This window comes from Lithobates pipiens, unplaced genomic scaffold, assembly GCF_037356315.1.
Source record: "Lithobates pipiens isolate NorthernLeopardFrog02 unplaced genomic scaffold, aLitPip1_a1.2 Scaffold_19, whole genome shotgun sequence".
In the NCBI taxonomy this organism is placed as follows: Eukaryota; Metazoa; Chordata; class Amphibia; order Anura; family Ranidae; genus Lithobates; species Lithobates pipiens.
Window position 1 is genome coordinate 509,087,453 of NW_027507764.1, and position 16,334 is coordinate 509,103,786.

Below are 16,334 nucleotides of genomic sequence, written 5' to 3' on the forward strand. Positions count from 1 at the left end.
CCTCACAGTGCTGATCCATATGATCCCTATTTCGCTTACACGCAACGAGGAAGAAATACTTGCGACTGATTGAATCATGTTACTACTACAACCAATGTAGTGGAGGCTGGCAGAACTGTAGGCAATGAAACTGCATATAAAATTCCCAAATACCTGATCGCTAGGGTTTTTTTTTGTTGCTAAAGACTGTCTGTATTGCTCACAAATACTAATCCAAATTCATACTTTCAGAAATATCACCTAGAAATCTAAAGACAAATTAAAACATTAAATGTGATCAGCCACATAGTCTTGTTAGGCCCCTTTATAAATGAGGACTAATACATTCCTCTTTGCTCTACTCTATCCTGACATGGGTGGTCACTATAACCACAACACACCTGCCTTTAAAAGCATATTAAGTTAAAAATAATTACCATAGAAGCCAGATTCTCACATTAATTGCCCAATAGCGCAATTTTGATTTGTTGCTATAGGCTACAAGAGCAGTTTTTCTTTCAGGTTTAAAAGGGTGGTTGATTTAAGTGGCTGACATCTGACTTATCTGTGCACCATTTGTTTTTTTAAAGAAGACCATTTGTAGGCAATGGATGGACAGATTTAATTCTCAAAACGACCATTTAGTGATGATCTCCCTTTAAATTAATGAATGTGATGTTAGGTGTGGCATTCTTTTTAATGAGGCCTTTCTGTAAATTAAATGCAAATGAACACGATGCTATAACATAATCGATTACTGAACAATAAAACACGCACATCCAAATTAGTCATAGCACAGCAATAGGTCAGGAGGGGGGATGCATGAAATGAAACTGACTCACAAAACTGCAGCAATGTGCACCAATATTTCTAATAAATCATGCATATTTTTGGCAACGCTTGCAATTTTCTTCTTATTGCAATTACAATACAGTATATATACCTCCCAACATTAAAACTTTAAAACAAGAACATTACGTTCATCTACCAACCACCTCAAATCATGCTAAACCTCCTCTTAAGTGGGTAAAAGCATTCCCACTGCGGTCCCACAACATGGGGACAGTTGGGAGGTATGTATTTATTTTAAGCCGGATCTAAAACTTGCAGTCATGGATATATAAGCTTATATTTAGAATGATGTTCATAATTTTCAGGCTATTCAATTATTAAAGCTGAACTCCAAGTAGAAATAAAATACACAAAATAATGCAGTACTGTATGGACAGAAATAAAAATTTTCTGGCAGGTAAAACCACTGTGTATTTAGTAGTTTGGTTAAAAATTCAGCTTTAAGAATTTACAACATTCCTGGGGCATGATCAGTTTATGACATCATATCATGTCCAGTTACGGAGGATGGCACCAGCTTCTGGTAAACCGCCCAGCTGATCAGTGGTCTACATGACAAAGTGCCTCTGCTTCCACTGTAGACATGGTGACAAGCCCATTTTAGTAATACTCATCTAAAAAAACAAACAAAAAAAACTGCCCAACAAGGGTGCAACTCACAAGCATGACCACAACGTGAATCTTAGCATTCTTCAGTTGACCAAGGTGAATGCTCACACTTCCAACGGCAAAACTGATTAAAGCAACTGCAAAATAATAAAACAAAGTCTTCATCGCAGCCATGTCGAATTTGTTGACCAGCTTTGTAAAAATAAAAATTCAGGTCTGAGGGAGGTCTCTGTTGTTATTCCGTATAGAAAAGCGTGAAGGAAACCCAAGCGCTATAGATACGTCCAGCCGCAATATTTATCATTCTTTATCATTCAAACGTAAAGATACCACAGGAGGAGATAGGTAGGTTTGGCTGTGACGTTTCAACACCACAACAAATTTAATTTTGGCAAAAAAAGATTTTATTTAAAAAAAATAAAATAATAAAGTTCAGAATTGTCCGGCACTGCTTGGGTCACACTGAAGTAGGCGGACGATGGATGGGTCGCTTTTTGCCCCCTTGATAAACTCCTCCAACGACAATTTTCCTGTGGAAAAGCAGAATTTAAAGTTATTCCTGAATTAAGAGCAGTATTCTGAAATGATCAATTCATCCAACACTTTAACCTAAGCTCCAGGCCACCATGCATGCGCAAACACAAAGGGAGCCCAGGGTGCGTGGGCAGAAGAACACCATGATCTCACCACACATGTAGTGTATCCTCATGAAGGTCAGAGTGAGAGCAACAATTCTAACACAGGAGCTCTTGGTTAACTCTAAACTGTTGCGCTGTAAAGACCTATGGAGATTATTGGGTAATGTAGTTTATCACAGGCACACACAATTTTAAGACTTGCCATTTTGGTATCTATTTACTTGACGCAAACTCATATTTTATATTTTACCACAAAAAATTGGTTAATCCATTGTGTGCATTTGCAATAAAATTCATTATTTTTATATTTTTTCTGTAAATTTGGGAAATCATCATAAGACATAAAAATTTGCAGCTATCTATTTAGGATGTAACGCTTTTGAAACACAAGTTGTACTGTATGAGTCGTAGGATTGTATTTTTCCCCATTATGGGATGTATAATGCACACCTTTACCTGTCTGCTTCTGTTGCATTGTTCTGTTCCTTGTCCTTATTCTTTAATAAAACATTTTAGGAACCAAAAAAAAAAAAATCGCAACTATATATTTTTATACAGGGGCTCGGCTTTCAGAAAATATATATACAAATATATATAATTGTTTTGGAGGTTTAAGTAATTTTATTGCCAAGAATCAAGATTTTTATATGTGTGAAAAAAATTTCTCTAGACCAAAACTGGATAAAGATTATGTAAACTTTAACAATAAGCTTCTATTTGCTACCCTGTAGTCCAGGGGTCAGCAACCTTTTTCCACTTAAGGGCCGGATTAAATGTGTGTGAATGCATGGAGGGTCACATTCACCTGCTAATAAATGAAGATAATAATAACCCTAACATAGTAATAACAACAGTACAGGTTTACCTCACTTTAAGGGGCTTCATTAACACAAAGTCAGACCACCCTGAGGGAGTATGTGGCTGTAGACTCGGATGTTACTGCCCCCCTCCTGGCACCCAAGGGTGGCTGACACCAGCCCTACCAGCTAGCATTGTCCGGAGATGGGGTTCCTGTGCCTAAGGTAATTGGGGTTCATGCCCTTAGGGGAGATGGGGGCCCCTGTCCCCAGTGGTGATGGGGTCCCAGTCCCCAGGTGAGAAGGGGTCCCCCCTATTGCAGTGTCCTTTGTACCACTATAACAGTGTCTGTCCCCTGCACCCACCCCCCACTGTAGTGTCCTCTGTACCCCCCCACTGTAGTGTCCCCTGACCCCTGCAACCCCCCCCTACTGTAGTGTCCTCTGACCCCTGCACCCTACTAACACACACTGTGTAGGTAGAACAGATGTACAGCAAGCAGAGCAGCAGAGATCCACATCACAGGGCTGGATGGGGGCAGGAACTGCTTAAGTTAACTTTTCACATTAACAGGTTGGTGATTGGTTGCTAGCAACCAATCACCTGCTGTTTAATGAAAAAGTTAACTCCAGCAGTTCCTGCCCCATCCAGCCCTGTGATAACGCCCACTCCCCAATAAAGAGGTCAGCGGTGAAAATGTCCCCGGGCCAGGTTCACGTGAATTAATCACGGGCACTGATGGGCCGGACATTCAGCGGTTTCTGGCCAGGAATGGCACTGCGGGTTACCGATCCCTGCTGTAGTCCAGTCATTATACTACTAAAAATGTTTGGTTAAATTTGATCCAGCCAGAAATCTTGTGAGTTTATAAGTTCTTGTAAACTCTTTTCAACACCGAAATCTCAAGCGTTGTTATCGGCCCTGCCTAATTCTCTGTGAACTACAAAGAAATAGGGGGAGGGTAGGTCTTCTGCATACCAAATCAGGAGCAAGCAGCCTAGGGGGACCTTGCTGCTTCTCCATAAATATAATGCTGTAAATTAAAGAGGTGTTTCAGCTGGGAAACCCCCCCCCCCCCCGAAAAGTCAGCAGCTACAAATACTGCAGCTGCTGACTTTTAATATATGGACACTTACCTGTCCAGGGAGCCCACGATGTCGGCGCCCCAGCTGACCTTCGGATCGGCTGTCGGGTGCTGCCGCCATCTTCACTAAGGGAAACTGGCAGTAAAGCCTTTCGGGTTCACATGCAGTTTCTTACTGTGCATGCGCAAAGCGCTCTGTGCTTTCTATTTGACACACTGGCGGAGGAAGGAGGAGGAGGGCCGAACTTCTGAGGGACGGCACAGTCTCCCAGAAGTGGGGACAGGAACCTGTCAAAAACAGGCACCCGTTCCCCTGTGAAAAGTGCCAAATGTGGCACCAGAGGGGGAGAGGACGCAAATAAGCGGAAGTTCCACTTTTGGGTGGACCTCCGCTTTAAGGTTGTCACCCTAGGACAGGAGGCATTATACTGGCAGAATCACCAGGTGAAAATAAAGGGAAAAAAAAGGCAGAATATAAGACAATAACAATCAACACATCACACATAGCAGTCAACATATCAGCATTCCAGCACTACAATGAATGCAATAATAAATGTAAAAAGGCAATCAGGGTGGCTAAAAAAAGATTACGAGAGACACATAGCAGAAGAGAGTAAAATGTAAATGCCTTCTTCTCCACAGTTTTTACGCAGGAAAAAGAAGGGTTTAGCGACAATGACAGTATTGTTGATACAACACATGACATACCCACGTGGCTAACAGAGGCCGGAGTCAATGAAAGACTTAATAAACTTAAAATAAATCACCAGAACAAAATGGCTTACACCCAAGGGTCCTCAAAGAACTCAGTCAAGTTATAGCCAGACCATTATTCCTGATCTTTGTGGACAGCATAATGACAGGATTAATACCAGCTGATTGGAGAAAAGCCAACGTGATACCAATATTCAAAAAAGGGCAGACATATTCCTGGGAATTACAGGCCAATCAGCCTAACTTCAATAGTGGGTAAATTATTGGAGGGTATGATTAGGGACTATATCCAAAGATTTACTGATGAGAAGAATATGAGCATGGGTTCATGAAAGGACATTCCTGCCAGACCAATCTGCTAACATTCTACCAGGAAGTGAGCTGTGGGTGGTGATAAGTAACATGTACTCAGACTTGTCTGGAGTGGTGAGTGGGGTACCCTAAGGTTTTGTCTTGGAACCAATTTTATTCAATACATTCCCAAATGATATAGAGTATGAAATAACTAGTTCAGTCTCAGGTTTTGCGGATGACACAAAGATAAGTAGAATAATAGACTCACATCAGGACATAGAAATATCGCAGAATGACCTGAATAATATAAAGGAGTGGGCAGACAAATGGCAAACGAGGTTTTATGTGGAGAAATGTAAAATAATACACTAGGGGGAAAAACATAAATGCAAAATATTCACTAGGTGGAGAACCTTTGGGAGAATCAAGGATGGAGAAGAAACTAGGGTTGCAAATAGATGACAGATTGAGCAACAGCATGCAGTGTCAAGCTGCAGCTGCCAAAGCTGGCAGAATGTTAGCATGCATAAAAAAACAAGGGATATACTCCAGAGATAAAACTATAATTCTATCACTTTATAAAACTCTGGTTAGACCACATCTGGAGTTTTCCATCCAGTTCTGGTCACCAGTCCTCCAAGGGATGTGCTTGAGCTGGAGAGAGTCCAGAGAAGGGCAACAAAACTAATAAGGGGACTGGAGGACCTCAATTACGAGGAAAGACCTCAAACACTAAACTTATTTTCGCTGGAGATGAGATGCTTGAGAGGAGACATAATAATGATCCATAAATATCTCAATGGGTATCACCGCATAAGAAATAAACTATTCAGTCCCAGGGAGTGTAAAAGGACACAGGGCCACACAATGAGACCAGAGGAGAAGCAATTTAGCCTTAAACTGCGTAGTGGGTTCTTCACTGTTAGGGCTATAAGGATGTGGAACTCTTTCCCACAATTGGTGGTGGCTGAGGGGAGTATGGATATTTTTAAAAGACTCTGAGACTTAATGTACACAGAACTTTTTTACAACTTCTCCTGAACAATTTAACTTGACAGATAGTAGCCCATGTTTAAAACGTTAGTTTTGCCACGTTTAGCTGCGTTTTGGGTTTGAAAAAAAATGTTTTTTATTTTTAAAATAACAAAAAAAGAAAAACGCCTGTAAACAAAACGCGGCTAAATGCGAGTTACCGTGTTTAGCCATGTTTAGAAGCCTTTAGAGCTTGAAATGCCTCTAAACCCAGGGAGCGGTCCTACTGGCTATAACCCCCTCACACTGCATCCAGCCAGCTCAGTTCGTCAAAAGCAGTACAAACATAAATAGGAGGGACGGGTGCTGTATCTGTCAATGAACTTCAGAGAAAGGGATTTTGCAGTGAGTACAAAAATCCTATTTTCTCTATCGTTCATTCACGGACATAGCAGCTCATCTTGACCTTAAGGACGTTCCCAAGCAGTGTCAAAGAAACGAGGGATGGGAACAGCAAACAACAATAACTCCATCCATAACAACCAAAGCTCCTCAACGGAGGAGTTGCAACCTTAAACAGCTGCCTGCAAAACCTTGTGGCCGAAGCAAGCATCCGCAGATGCGCTCACATCAACCTTGTAAAATTTTGTGAAAGTGTGAACGGACGGCCAGGTCGCCGCCTTACACACCTGGGAAACGGATGCTTTATATCAGAAAGCTCAAGAGGCACCAATTGTCCTGGTAGAATGTGCCGTGACAGGAAAGGGGGGCGCCCGTCTCCTTATGGCATAAGCCTGAACTATAATCTGTCTGATCCACCGAGAGATGGTGGCCGATGAGACCACCAGTCCCTTCTTCGGACCAGCCACCGATACAGACAGATACACCCGCAGAGCCCGGACCACGTCCAAAGAATGCAAAGCCACCTCTTTGGGGTGTGACGGCCAAGGACATAAGGACGGAAGCACAATGTCCTGATTTAGATGAAAGGCTGAAACAACCTTTGGAAGCAACGAAGGCTGCGGACGCAGCACCGCCTTATCCTTGTGGAGGAACAAGTAGGGAGACTTGCAAGACAAGGCCGCCAACTCAGAAACCCTCCTGGCAGATATAATGGCCACTAGAAAGACTACTTTCTGAGAAAGTGTCAATAAGGGAATCTCCCTAATGTTTTCAAACGGCATTTTCTGAAGCACTGAGATCACCAGATTCAAATCCCACGGAGGTAGTGGTGGCTGAACCGGAGGGGCCACATGTCGAACACCCTGAACAAACATACTCCCCAATGAATGAGTCGCCAAGGGATGCTGAAAAAAGACAGCTAAAGCTGATATCTGCCCCTTAAAGTGGTTGTAAACCTTTACAAACCACTTTGACCAACAGGTAAGCCTAGATTAAGGTTTACCTGTAGGTCCAAGAAATATCTACAAAAAATATTTACAAAAAGACAGCCACCACTGTCTACGGCGCAGGCGCACTGGGCAGGCCGCAGATCGCGGCGATATGTCACGATTGTCGGCTCCCGTGCGCATGAGCGGGAGTGACGTCATCGCTGCTATGGTGAATCACCGTGCCGGAGCAGCGAGACCCGGAAGTCACTCCGGGATCCATGGCAGCGGCGGACATGAAGACGGAGGACCGCTTCGGGGGCTTCGTTCTCAGGTAAGTTATTCATAATGAGCTAGTATGCTATGCATACTAGCTCATTATGCCTTTGCCTTGCAGGTTCCTTTTTTTGTTTTATTTTTTTCAACTGCCTTTACTTCCTCTTTAATGGTGCTTAATGCAAGTTTCTGATGCACTCCTCGCTGCAAAAACAGCAGGATCCTGGAAACTGAATATGTACATGAACGCCACCCCATCTCCTCACAAATGGAGATGTACGTATGATGATAAATCTTCCGCGAAGATGACTTCCATGCCCTCAATATAGTGGATAATCCCGAATCCGACAGACCTCGGTCCCTTAGCACCTGGCTTTCAACAGCCATGCCGTTAAAGCCAGTGATGGTAAAGCAGGATGAAGTACTGGACCTTGTGACAGAAGGTCATCTCGTATCGGCAGTTGCCAAGGAACATCCGCCACCATTCGTACTATGTCGGCGTACCAGGGATGCCGAGGCCAATCTGGGGCAATCAGAATTACCGGAATTCCCTTGGCCTCCACTCTGCGAAGCAGACGTGGTAGAAGTTTGAGTGGGGGAAAAGCATAAATCAGTTGATAATGCCCCCATGGAGCCACCAACGCGTCTGTCATGTGTGCCCAGGGATCCTTTTGACCTGGCCACAAACCTCTGTACCTTCCGATTGAGTCAAAAAGCCAGGAGATCCACATCTGGCATGCCCCACCTTAGGCAAAGGACCCGAAATACATCCACATGTAGTGACCATTCCCCTTGGTCCAGCATAAGACGACTTAGGTAGTCCGCTTGCCAGTTTTCTACGCCCGGAATGTACACGGCCGACAGAGCCGGCACACAACGCTCTGCCCACCGCAGGATGTCAGTGACCTTCAGTCCTGCACCCAAGCTCCTTGTTCCTCCTTGATGGATGACATACGCCACCGCCGTGGCATTGTCAGACTGGATCCTGACCGGATGCCCCTGCAGGTTCTGTGACCATGTGGAGAGGTACCGCCTGATTGCCCAAAGTTTTAGCATGTTGATTGGCAAGCGGGATTCTTCCTGGGTCCACCGACCCTGGGCTGACTGTATGCCCCAAACTCCCCCCCAACCAGTCAGGCTGGCGTCCGTTGTGATCACCGTCCAACGAAGAGGAAGGAACGACTTCCCGGACCAAAGAGCCGGTGACCTCAGCCACCAGAGCAGGGAGTCCCCATCTAGCTGGCTCATTTGAATTTGACAATCCAGGGACAACGGAGATTTGTCCCATTTTGATAGGATCTCCTTTTGCAAGACTTAAGTGTGGAATGGAGCATACGGTACAGCCTCGAAAGTGGCTACCATGAGACCCAGGACTCACATGCAAAAACGCAGCGACGACCCCCTGCAGGACACCAACAACTTCACTGCAGCTTGAAGAGTCTGCAGCTTGTCTGAAGGAAGAAAGACTCTCGCCTCCGAGAAGTCCAGAAGCAGGCCCAGGTACTCCAGGCGTTGAGTCGGCACCAACACCGACTGTAGGTTCAGTATCCAACCAAATTTCCGAAAAGTTTGCATGGTGATTGCCACATCCTCCCTTACTTCTGAGGCAGAAGCTCATCCAGGTAATCCACGATTGCGATTCCTCTCTGTCTTAGCAAAGACAAAATTGGGGCCAAAAATGTGAAGACCCTCGGTGCAAAAAGGGAGAGCTACAAATTGGTAGTGGCCATCCCCGACCGCAACTCACAGAAACCTCTGATGCCTGACGCATATGGGGACATGCAAGTATGCGTCCTTGATGTCCAGGGATGCCAGATAATACCCCTAATGGAATGCAGCGACCACCGAGCGAACTGATTCCATCCTGAACCTTTGTACCTTCACAAAGCTGTTGAGGGCCTTGAGGCCCAGGACTGGATGGACCCCTTCCTTCATTGGGACTACAAACAGATTGGAGTAGAATCCCTTAAAACGTTTCCGGAGTTGCTACAGGTACTGCCCCAAACAGGGCCTCCTGATGAGCCGGAAGAAGATGAAGGTTGGAGGAAAAAAAAATCAGTTTGGTGGACAAGAAAGAAACTATCTTGTACCCCGAGGAAACCAGTTTGTGGACCCACTGGTTGGAAAGTAGGGAGGTCCACCGGGCTGCAAACTCTCGAAGACGACTCCCACCTGAGAGTTAGGCAGGGGCAAACCTTCATGCGGTAACAGATTTGCTTGCAGGCTTGTGAAACCAGGGACGCGTTTGTCCCTCAGCAGGCACCTGCCGACCAGGGCGGACGAAAAATCCACTTCTGGGTGGAAAAGGAGGATCCTTGCCTATGGCGTGGCTCCTTCCCTTTTCTGGACTGTGGGAGCAATGTACTCTTACCCCCAGTAACATTCTTAATAATGTCATCCAGTGAGGCACCAAATAGCCTCTCTCCCTGGAAGGGCAAGTCTGCCAGTGCTTTCTTAGATGCCTGGTCCACAGACCAACATTTTAGCCAAATCAGGCGAAGTAGCACTAGTGCTGATACTGAGGCTCTAGAGAGCAAGAGGGCCGTATCTAAGGCCGCATCACAGACATACTTAAAGCCCTGCACCAACTGGTCCGCCAGCTCCACCAAAACGGGGAAGCTTGTTGCTTCTCGAATTCACAGTGCAACAATTTAGCCCATTCAGTAACCGTCTGCGACACCAGGACCATGGCTAACACTGTCCGCAATGCTGACCCAACCACCATAAACAAGGATCAGGCGACCGCCTCGGCTCTTCTGTCAGCAGGGTCCTTGAAAGCAGGAGTCCCTTCCACCGGAATCGTGGTTACCTTATTTAACCTGGATCAACAATCGGAGGAGATGTCCATTTCTTCAGGAGACTCTCCTCAAAGGGGTAACACACCGCCATGCGTTTCGGGACTGAAAAGGCCAGTTGCGGTTTTCTCCACTCCTTGTAAATAAATGCATCAAAATAAGTTGGGTAAGGAAACACCTTAGCCGCGCGGGCCGTCTTGTGGGACCCGAAATGGAACGACACCTCTGTAGATGCCCCCGCTGTATCCTCCATTTTTAGGATATCCGGCACCGCTGTAATAACTACAAGTGCCTGGGGAAGAAGCGCCAGCTTCTGACGCCATGCTGACTCACACTCGCCTGTCACCACTTAGGGACCTAAGGCAAGTCACACAAAAGACCACCCTCCTAGCTGCCACAAACTGAGGGCCCCCCCACAGGACTCGCCATCCTGACCCAGGTACTGCACTGTGCTGCTGCTGTCCGCTCTCCCCTGTGTCATCCACGAGGTGTCTGTGTGGAAAGTGCACTGTTCTAGAAGGAAACAAGCACCCAGCGCTAGAGGAAAAATTACCTGAGGCTACAAGAAAATGTCCGCCTCAGCAAAAACGTCTGAGGGCGTCAAGAAAATGGCCGCCAAACTACTAGAAAATGGCTGAAAGGCAAAAAACTGGCTGTGGCTACAAAATGGCCACGGAGCGTGCGGCGGCCTCCCCACATGTGACACAGAGCACAAACACCTCACTGTGGCCCAGAAGCAGGGAGGAGGACGAGCGGACCACCAACATCCAGTGCAGCCCCCTGCCAGGACCCAGAGCCCCCCACAGAGGACCCCAGGCCAGGTACGTGCACTGCACCCCCATGTGCCCAGTCACACAGCGGCCCATAGCATGGGGAGGAGGGAAGGGACAGGGAGGGAAGAAAGGGAGAGTGATAGACCCCCTAGTCGACCTCCCAGGGAATGCCCAGCTGCTCCATCCTGCTGAGACAGGTGGACTTACCCCTCTTGCAGGGACTGCTGGACGCATTCCACAGACAGACCCATCACTCGAGCAGTACGGGGTGGCTGCCGGCCACGGCACCCTGTGACACAGACAGCAGTAGCCCGGTCATATGTGTTCCCCGGAGCATATAGCTCACCGGCTGCCCCTGGATTAGACAGGGCACATCGTGGCCGACCCAGCGCATAGCTAGGGTCTGCTCACGCTCGATGGCCAGGCTGGAGAGACTAAAAGGATCTATATTATCCAGCCTGTCACCCAGGCTGGCTGTAGATCACAGGAATCAAAAATGCATAAAAAATAAAAAATTCCCAGGGCCAATGGTCCCACCGAGAGCCAGGTCCTTCTCCTACACTAGGCTGAAAAAAAAAAACTGAGCTGCTGGGTCCAGTGTGAGGGGTTATAGCCAGTAGGACCACCCACTGGATGGTACTGTACAAGTGTTGCTGTTTTTAACACTTTGTGCCTAGTCCTCTCCAAAAGGGGCGATATAACCCTAAGGTCAAGATGAGCTGCTGTGTCCATCAATGAACGATAGAGAAAAGGCCTCTAAACTCAACTACCTAGAAACGACTATAAACTTAAAGGACACAATTTCATTATAGACACTGATACATATACACCTACACAGGATGGATTATCATGTTTTTTTGGCCTTACTGACTATGTAACTATGTAACATCAACACAAGGACTGGTAAACTGAAATAGAGTAAATTGTTCTTGGTTCCATGTGAATGTAGTGCAATGAGCTTTAAGAACAATTTTACCATTAAAGTTGCAGCCCACCTGGGATAATATTTACCTTCCTCCCCAATTCAGTAAACTATCCTCTGACATAGTCCTGGCCCCATTAATTATTATGGGTAGAAGTACTTATGGTGACCTCCAACAGTCTCTTGGAGTATAGCATACCCATGTGATCATAATATCAGCATTGATATGAAGGTGACAGAGTTCAATTTCCACAGATATGTTTGACACTCGGTTTCCAGTGATGATAATCTCCGCCTATTTATTTTTTTGATAATGTGCTCATTTTTAATGATTCAGGTTTTAGCTACATTTATTTAAGTATACATACACTGGCTCAAAAGACAAATGTTGCATGATTTCATTTATTTTGTGCTTTTTATATTTTTATCGCTTATAAAATAACCTGGTTAGCATTACCACGTTGCATGCCTTCTCTCATACCTAGGTTATGTGTGCCAGGCTTTCTTTTCAGAGAATTTTTATTCATGGCAATTGCTGAGATTATGATCTATGAGTTACCATGGGTTTAGTTTCCAAGACAAATAATTTAACCACACGCATTTCCGAAGGAAGGATCGATAGCATCAATAGTACACACCCAGAACTGCAGCAGGGGATTTGAGCATATCCTATTGCAGCCAACACTGTATCCTGGCCTAGGCCGACAAGGCCCAGACCTAGGGCAGCATTTTGCAGGGGGGCAGCATGGAAAGAGTCCCCGCCGACTTACACTACACTGTTAGTGTAGCACCAGTCTCATGGGGTGGACTGGGCTGAGGGGCAAATTAGTCTTGCGCCCCCATAAAGTGGCCTCACTGCTTCCAGTATGCGGGCGGCAGGTGCCTACCGAGGCACCTGTCCGCTACAGTGGGGGGGGGGCTGCTTCTAATTTTGACTGTCCGCTCACCATGGACCACAAACCTTCCTCACTGTGCTATATATTTTCTGCTGCACCATTAGCATGGTTATAGCTTCGTAGTCCTCTCCATAAAATTATCAGAAATTTGTGCTTAAAGTAAGCTATAGGCAACACTTTTTTTCATTTTGGATAGAGTAAGGGAGGGTTATAGCCTGCGTCAGTTTATTTTTTACCATCCCTGTCCCATTGCAGAGATTTCCTTTCACTTCCTGCCCCATAGCCAAACAGGAAGTGAGAGGAAATCTATGCAAATTAAGGGAATCCATTGCCCCCAGAACTAGTGTCCCCACTCGAACATTTCAAGGCGTGTCTTAAACAGCAAGTGGTTTGGCCTTGACAGGAAGGGGTGGGTCATATTTAAATTAGGGGGTGCACAAGTTTAGTCAGGCCTAGGGCATCACAAAGCCTAAATACACTACTGATTGCAGCCCTGGGATATTCTTAGGAACTGTATGTGAACTGTCATTCGAAGAACAGGAAAGTTCCCAACCAACAAGGTAGGATGGGATAATGCAATATTTGGGAAGCTGGTAAATCTGTTTTATCCCTCATCTGCATACTCAATTTTTTTGTAAAGTTGGACTATGGCTTTGACTCTCAGCTGCCTTGTACATATGTAAAGCCAGACAATTCACGATCATTAACAAAACTTTAATTATATTATTTTACACTCCGCTGCCTTCAGGCTCCTGAAACCAAGTGAGCACAATGTACATTTGTAAAGTACACTGCAGTGCTTTAAAAATGTGCAACATTCTTATTTTTTAAGCAGTAGTATGGCCATGGTAAACTGTTGTTTTGTAAATGTACTCAATATAGTGCCCACATACAGTAGTGACAACTATATTATAAACTAGTATTACAGTATAATTGGTCTAACAGTGTAATATTTATACCCTCAAAACTGGTCTATTAGCGGACACAGAATCACTACAGGAGTGTTCCCATTTAAAAAAGCAGCCTGACCAAATGACCTTCTTCACCATTCGCCATTGTATAATAATATTAGCTTGTCTAAATTGGAGGGGGAATCCACGAGGGGCCCGGAGACACTACGGATTACTGTAGTGCTGAACAGGCTTGTCCTGGTTAGATTAGTAGATATAATATCTCAAAGGCATCCCAGGTGACCTCTGTATTAAGTTCCCAGTATTCAGCAAGGCGAGGTGGGATAGTGTTGGTCAAGTCATTGTTGGAGAGCCAATGGGTTCCCAGGCACCAAAGGGCAGAAGTTTGGGAAGCGGTGGAGTGGATGTTAAGAAGGAGGGGGCAGTGGTCTGACAGCCCGCTAGGTAGGTATGTGGCCTCTAGCATGTCTGACATCATGGCCGGATTGGCAAAAGTTAAGTCAATGCGTGATGTTTTATAGGTGGCGGAAAAGCAGGAGTGGGCCCTTGTCGAGGGGTGTTTCCACGTCCAGACCTCGGCCACTCCCATTGCTTGGGCCCAATTGGATAGGTCTGAGGAGCATTGTTTGGGGGGGGGGGGGGCTGGTCTGTCTAAGTCCAGAGCTAGGATGGCGTTAAAATCAACCATAAGTAACAGCCTAGAGGGGCAGTATGAGGTAACCCTTTCCAGGATAGTGTATAAGGTGGATGTTGAGAAGGGAGGAGGGATGTATATATTTAGTGCATATAATATCTCAGCCAGGGACTAGTACATACCATCTCGATTGGTGTCCATTTGTCGGAAGATTTTCTCCGTTCTCTTCTCAGGCGTTGACTCGTCTTCTGGCATTTTCATTACCGAGGAGACCATCTTGTAAATTGCCTGAATAAGACAAAAATAAAATTAGATCCTGAAACATTCCATGGACTATTCTCATCAAGGGGTCTCATACTTTTCATGAAGTCCTATTTAAGCAGTTACGCATAACATTTTTACTTTAAAACCCCAGTGGTCAGCATGAGGCCTCCATGCTATATTTATACAAATAGTTTAATGTCTTAGGACGTGAAGCCACAGCATAGCGGACAAGCATAATTCATACAGAATCAGCCCTGAAATAACTATGGTGATTACAGGGGAAATGACACAATTGGTAGGAAGGAAACTAATAGAAGATACAACTAAAAAAAGTGAAGAAAAAAACGCATTAAATCTGCAATGCATTTTTTGCTAAATGTATTATGCAAATAGAATGGGTCTTCCAACTTCGCTGCTTTAAGGCTGAACTCTGGGCAAGATAAAAAAAAATTATTATACTAAATGACTGTTTGGTCTAGGAGAAACATAAAATGCAAATATAGATTCTTAATTCATCACTCCTGCAGGCTCCTTTTGTTGCTTTTCTTCTGCTCTGTCACAGGTAAATTAATTTTTTTTTATTTTATTTCTTTATTTTGTTCTTTAATTTTATTTAGAAGAATCAGTATGAAAAAATCCAATCTCAAGTATCCATATAACAGCTTAGGGTACAATACTCGAGACATGTCCATACAATGCATACCATCACAAATGCGATGAGGGCATCAGGGCCCAAGGAACATAAACCTAAAAGTCCATAAAGAGAGAGTCTTGCCAACTAACTAAATCACACCAATTCTCCTCCTTTTGTCCTGTTTTAAGAGGGTACATTTTGAACCCCAAGTCAAAAAGGGGGGGGGGGGGTGCATGTATGGGTGGGGTAGTAAAAAATAGGAGAGGGGGGGCAAATCCAGGCAAGGATAGGGGACGGGCCTAATGTACTTTGACATCATCACCACATATATTCACAGTCCAGCAGTCTTGTATTGTGAGGATCCTGAGGACCCATCCACAACCCAAGGGGAACAAGGTAAGTATAGTTGCTCTCCAAACTTTCTGAACAAAGGGCCAGTATACTGTCCATCAGACTTTAGGGTAGTCGGATTGTGGGGACTGGAAGTAGAAAACGTCCCAGCATCAGTGGGAGTAAACAATACCATAGGCTTGGTGGTCAGTGGATGTCCAAAAATGACACAGCTCCTGTGGTCAGTAGGCGAGGAATAGTGCCCCATCATTGGTATTAGTGGGAAGAATTGTGTGCCATCTTTTATAATAATGGGATGAATCATGCCCCATCGTTTACATCAGTGGTAGGAATATTTCCCTATCATTTGTGCCAGTGGGAAGATATATGCCCCACTGTTGAAGTCATTAGAAGGAATGGTACCTTGTTGTTGGCGTCAGTGGGAAGAATGTTGCGTGACTTAAGGGCCAGGTAAAGGCAAGCAAAGGTCTGCAACTTGAAGACCAATGACCTAGTTTTAGACTAAATGAGCATTTAACCCTTGCGGTGTAGGGGAACCCCAGTGTAGGGATACTTTTTATTTCTCATGGACTTCAGATTTAACACAAGAAAAATGGTGTTAGAAAATGAA

The 16,334-nt window shown here is 45.1% G+C and overlaps 1 protein-coding gene across 1 annotated transcript in view; it reads right to left on the reverse strand.

Moving 5' to 3' along the window:
* Window positions 1-657: 657 nt before the first annotated feature.
* The window catches only part of NCALD (neurocalcin delta), a 147,667-nt gene continuing 131,990 nt past the window's right edge, over window positions 658-16,334 (reverse strand). Inside the window, exons 3-4 of the mRNA XM_077493124.1 lie at window positions 14,658-14,763; window positions 658-1,970 (exon numbers count right to left, since the gene is read on the reverse strand). Coding sequence (XP_077349250.1) covers window positions 1,873-1,970; window positions 14,658-14,763 — 204 coding nt within the window. The 3' untranslated portion in view covers window positions 658-1,872. The remainder of the gene's footprint in view (window positions 1,971-14,657; window positions 14,764-16,334) is intronic.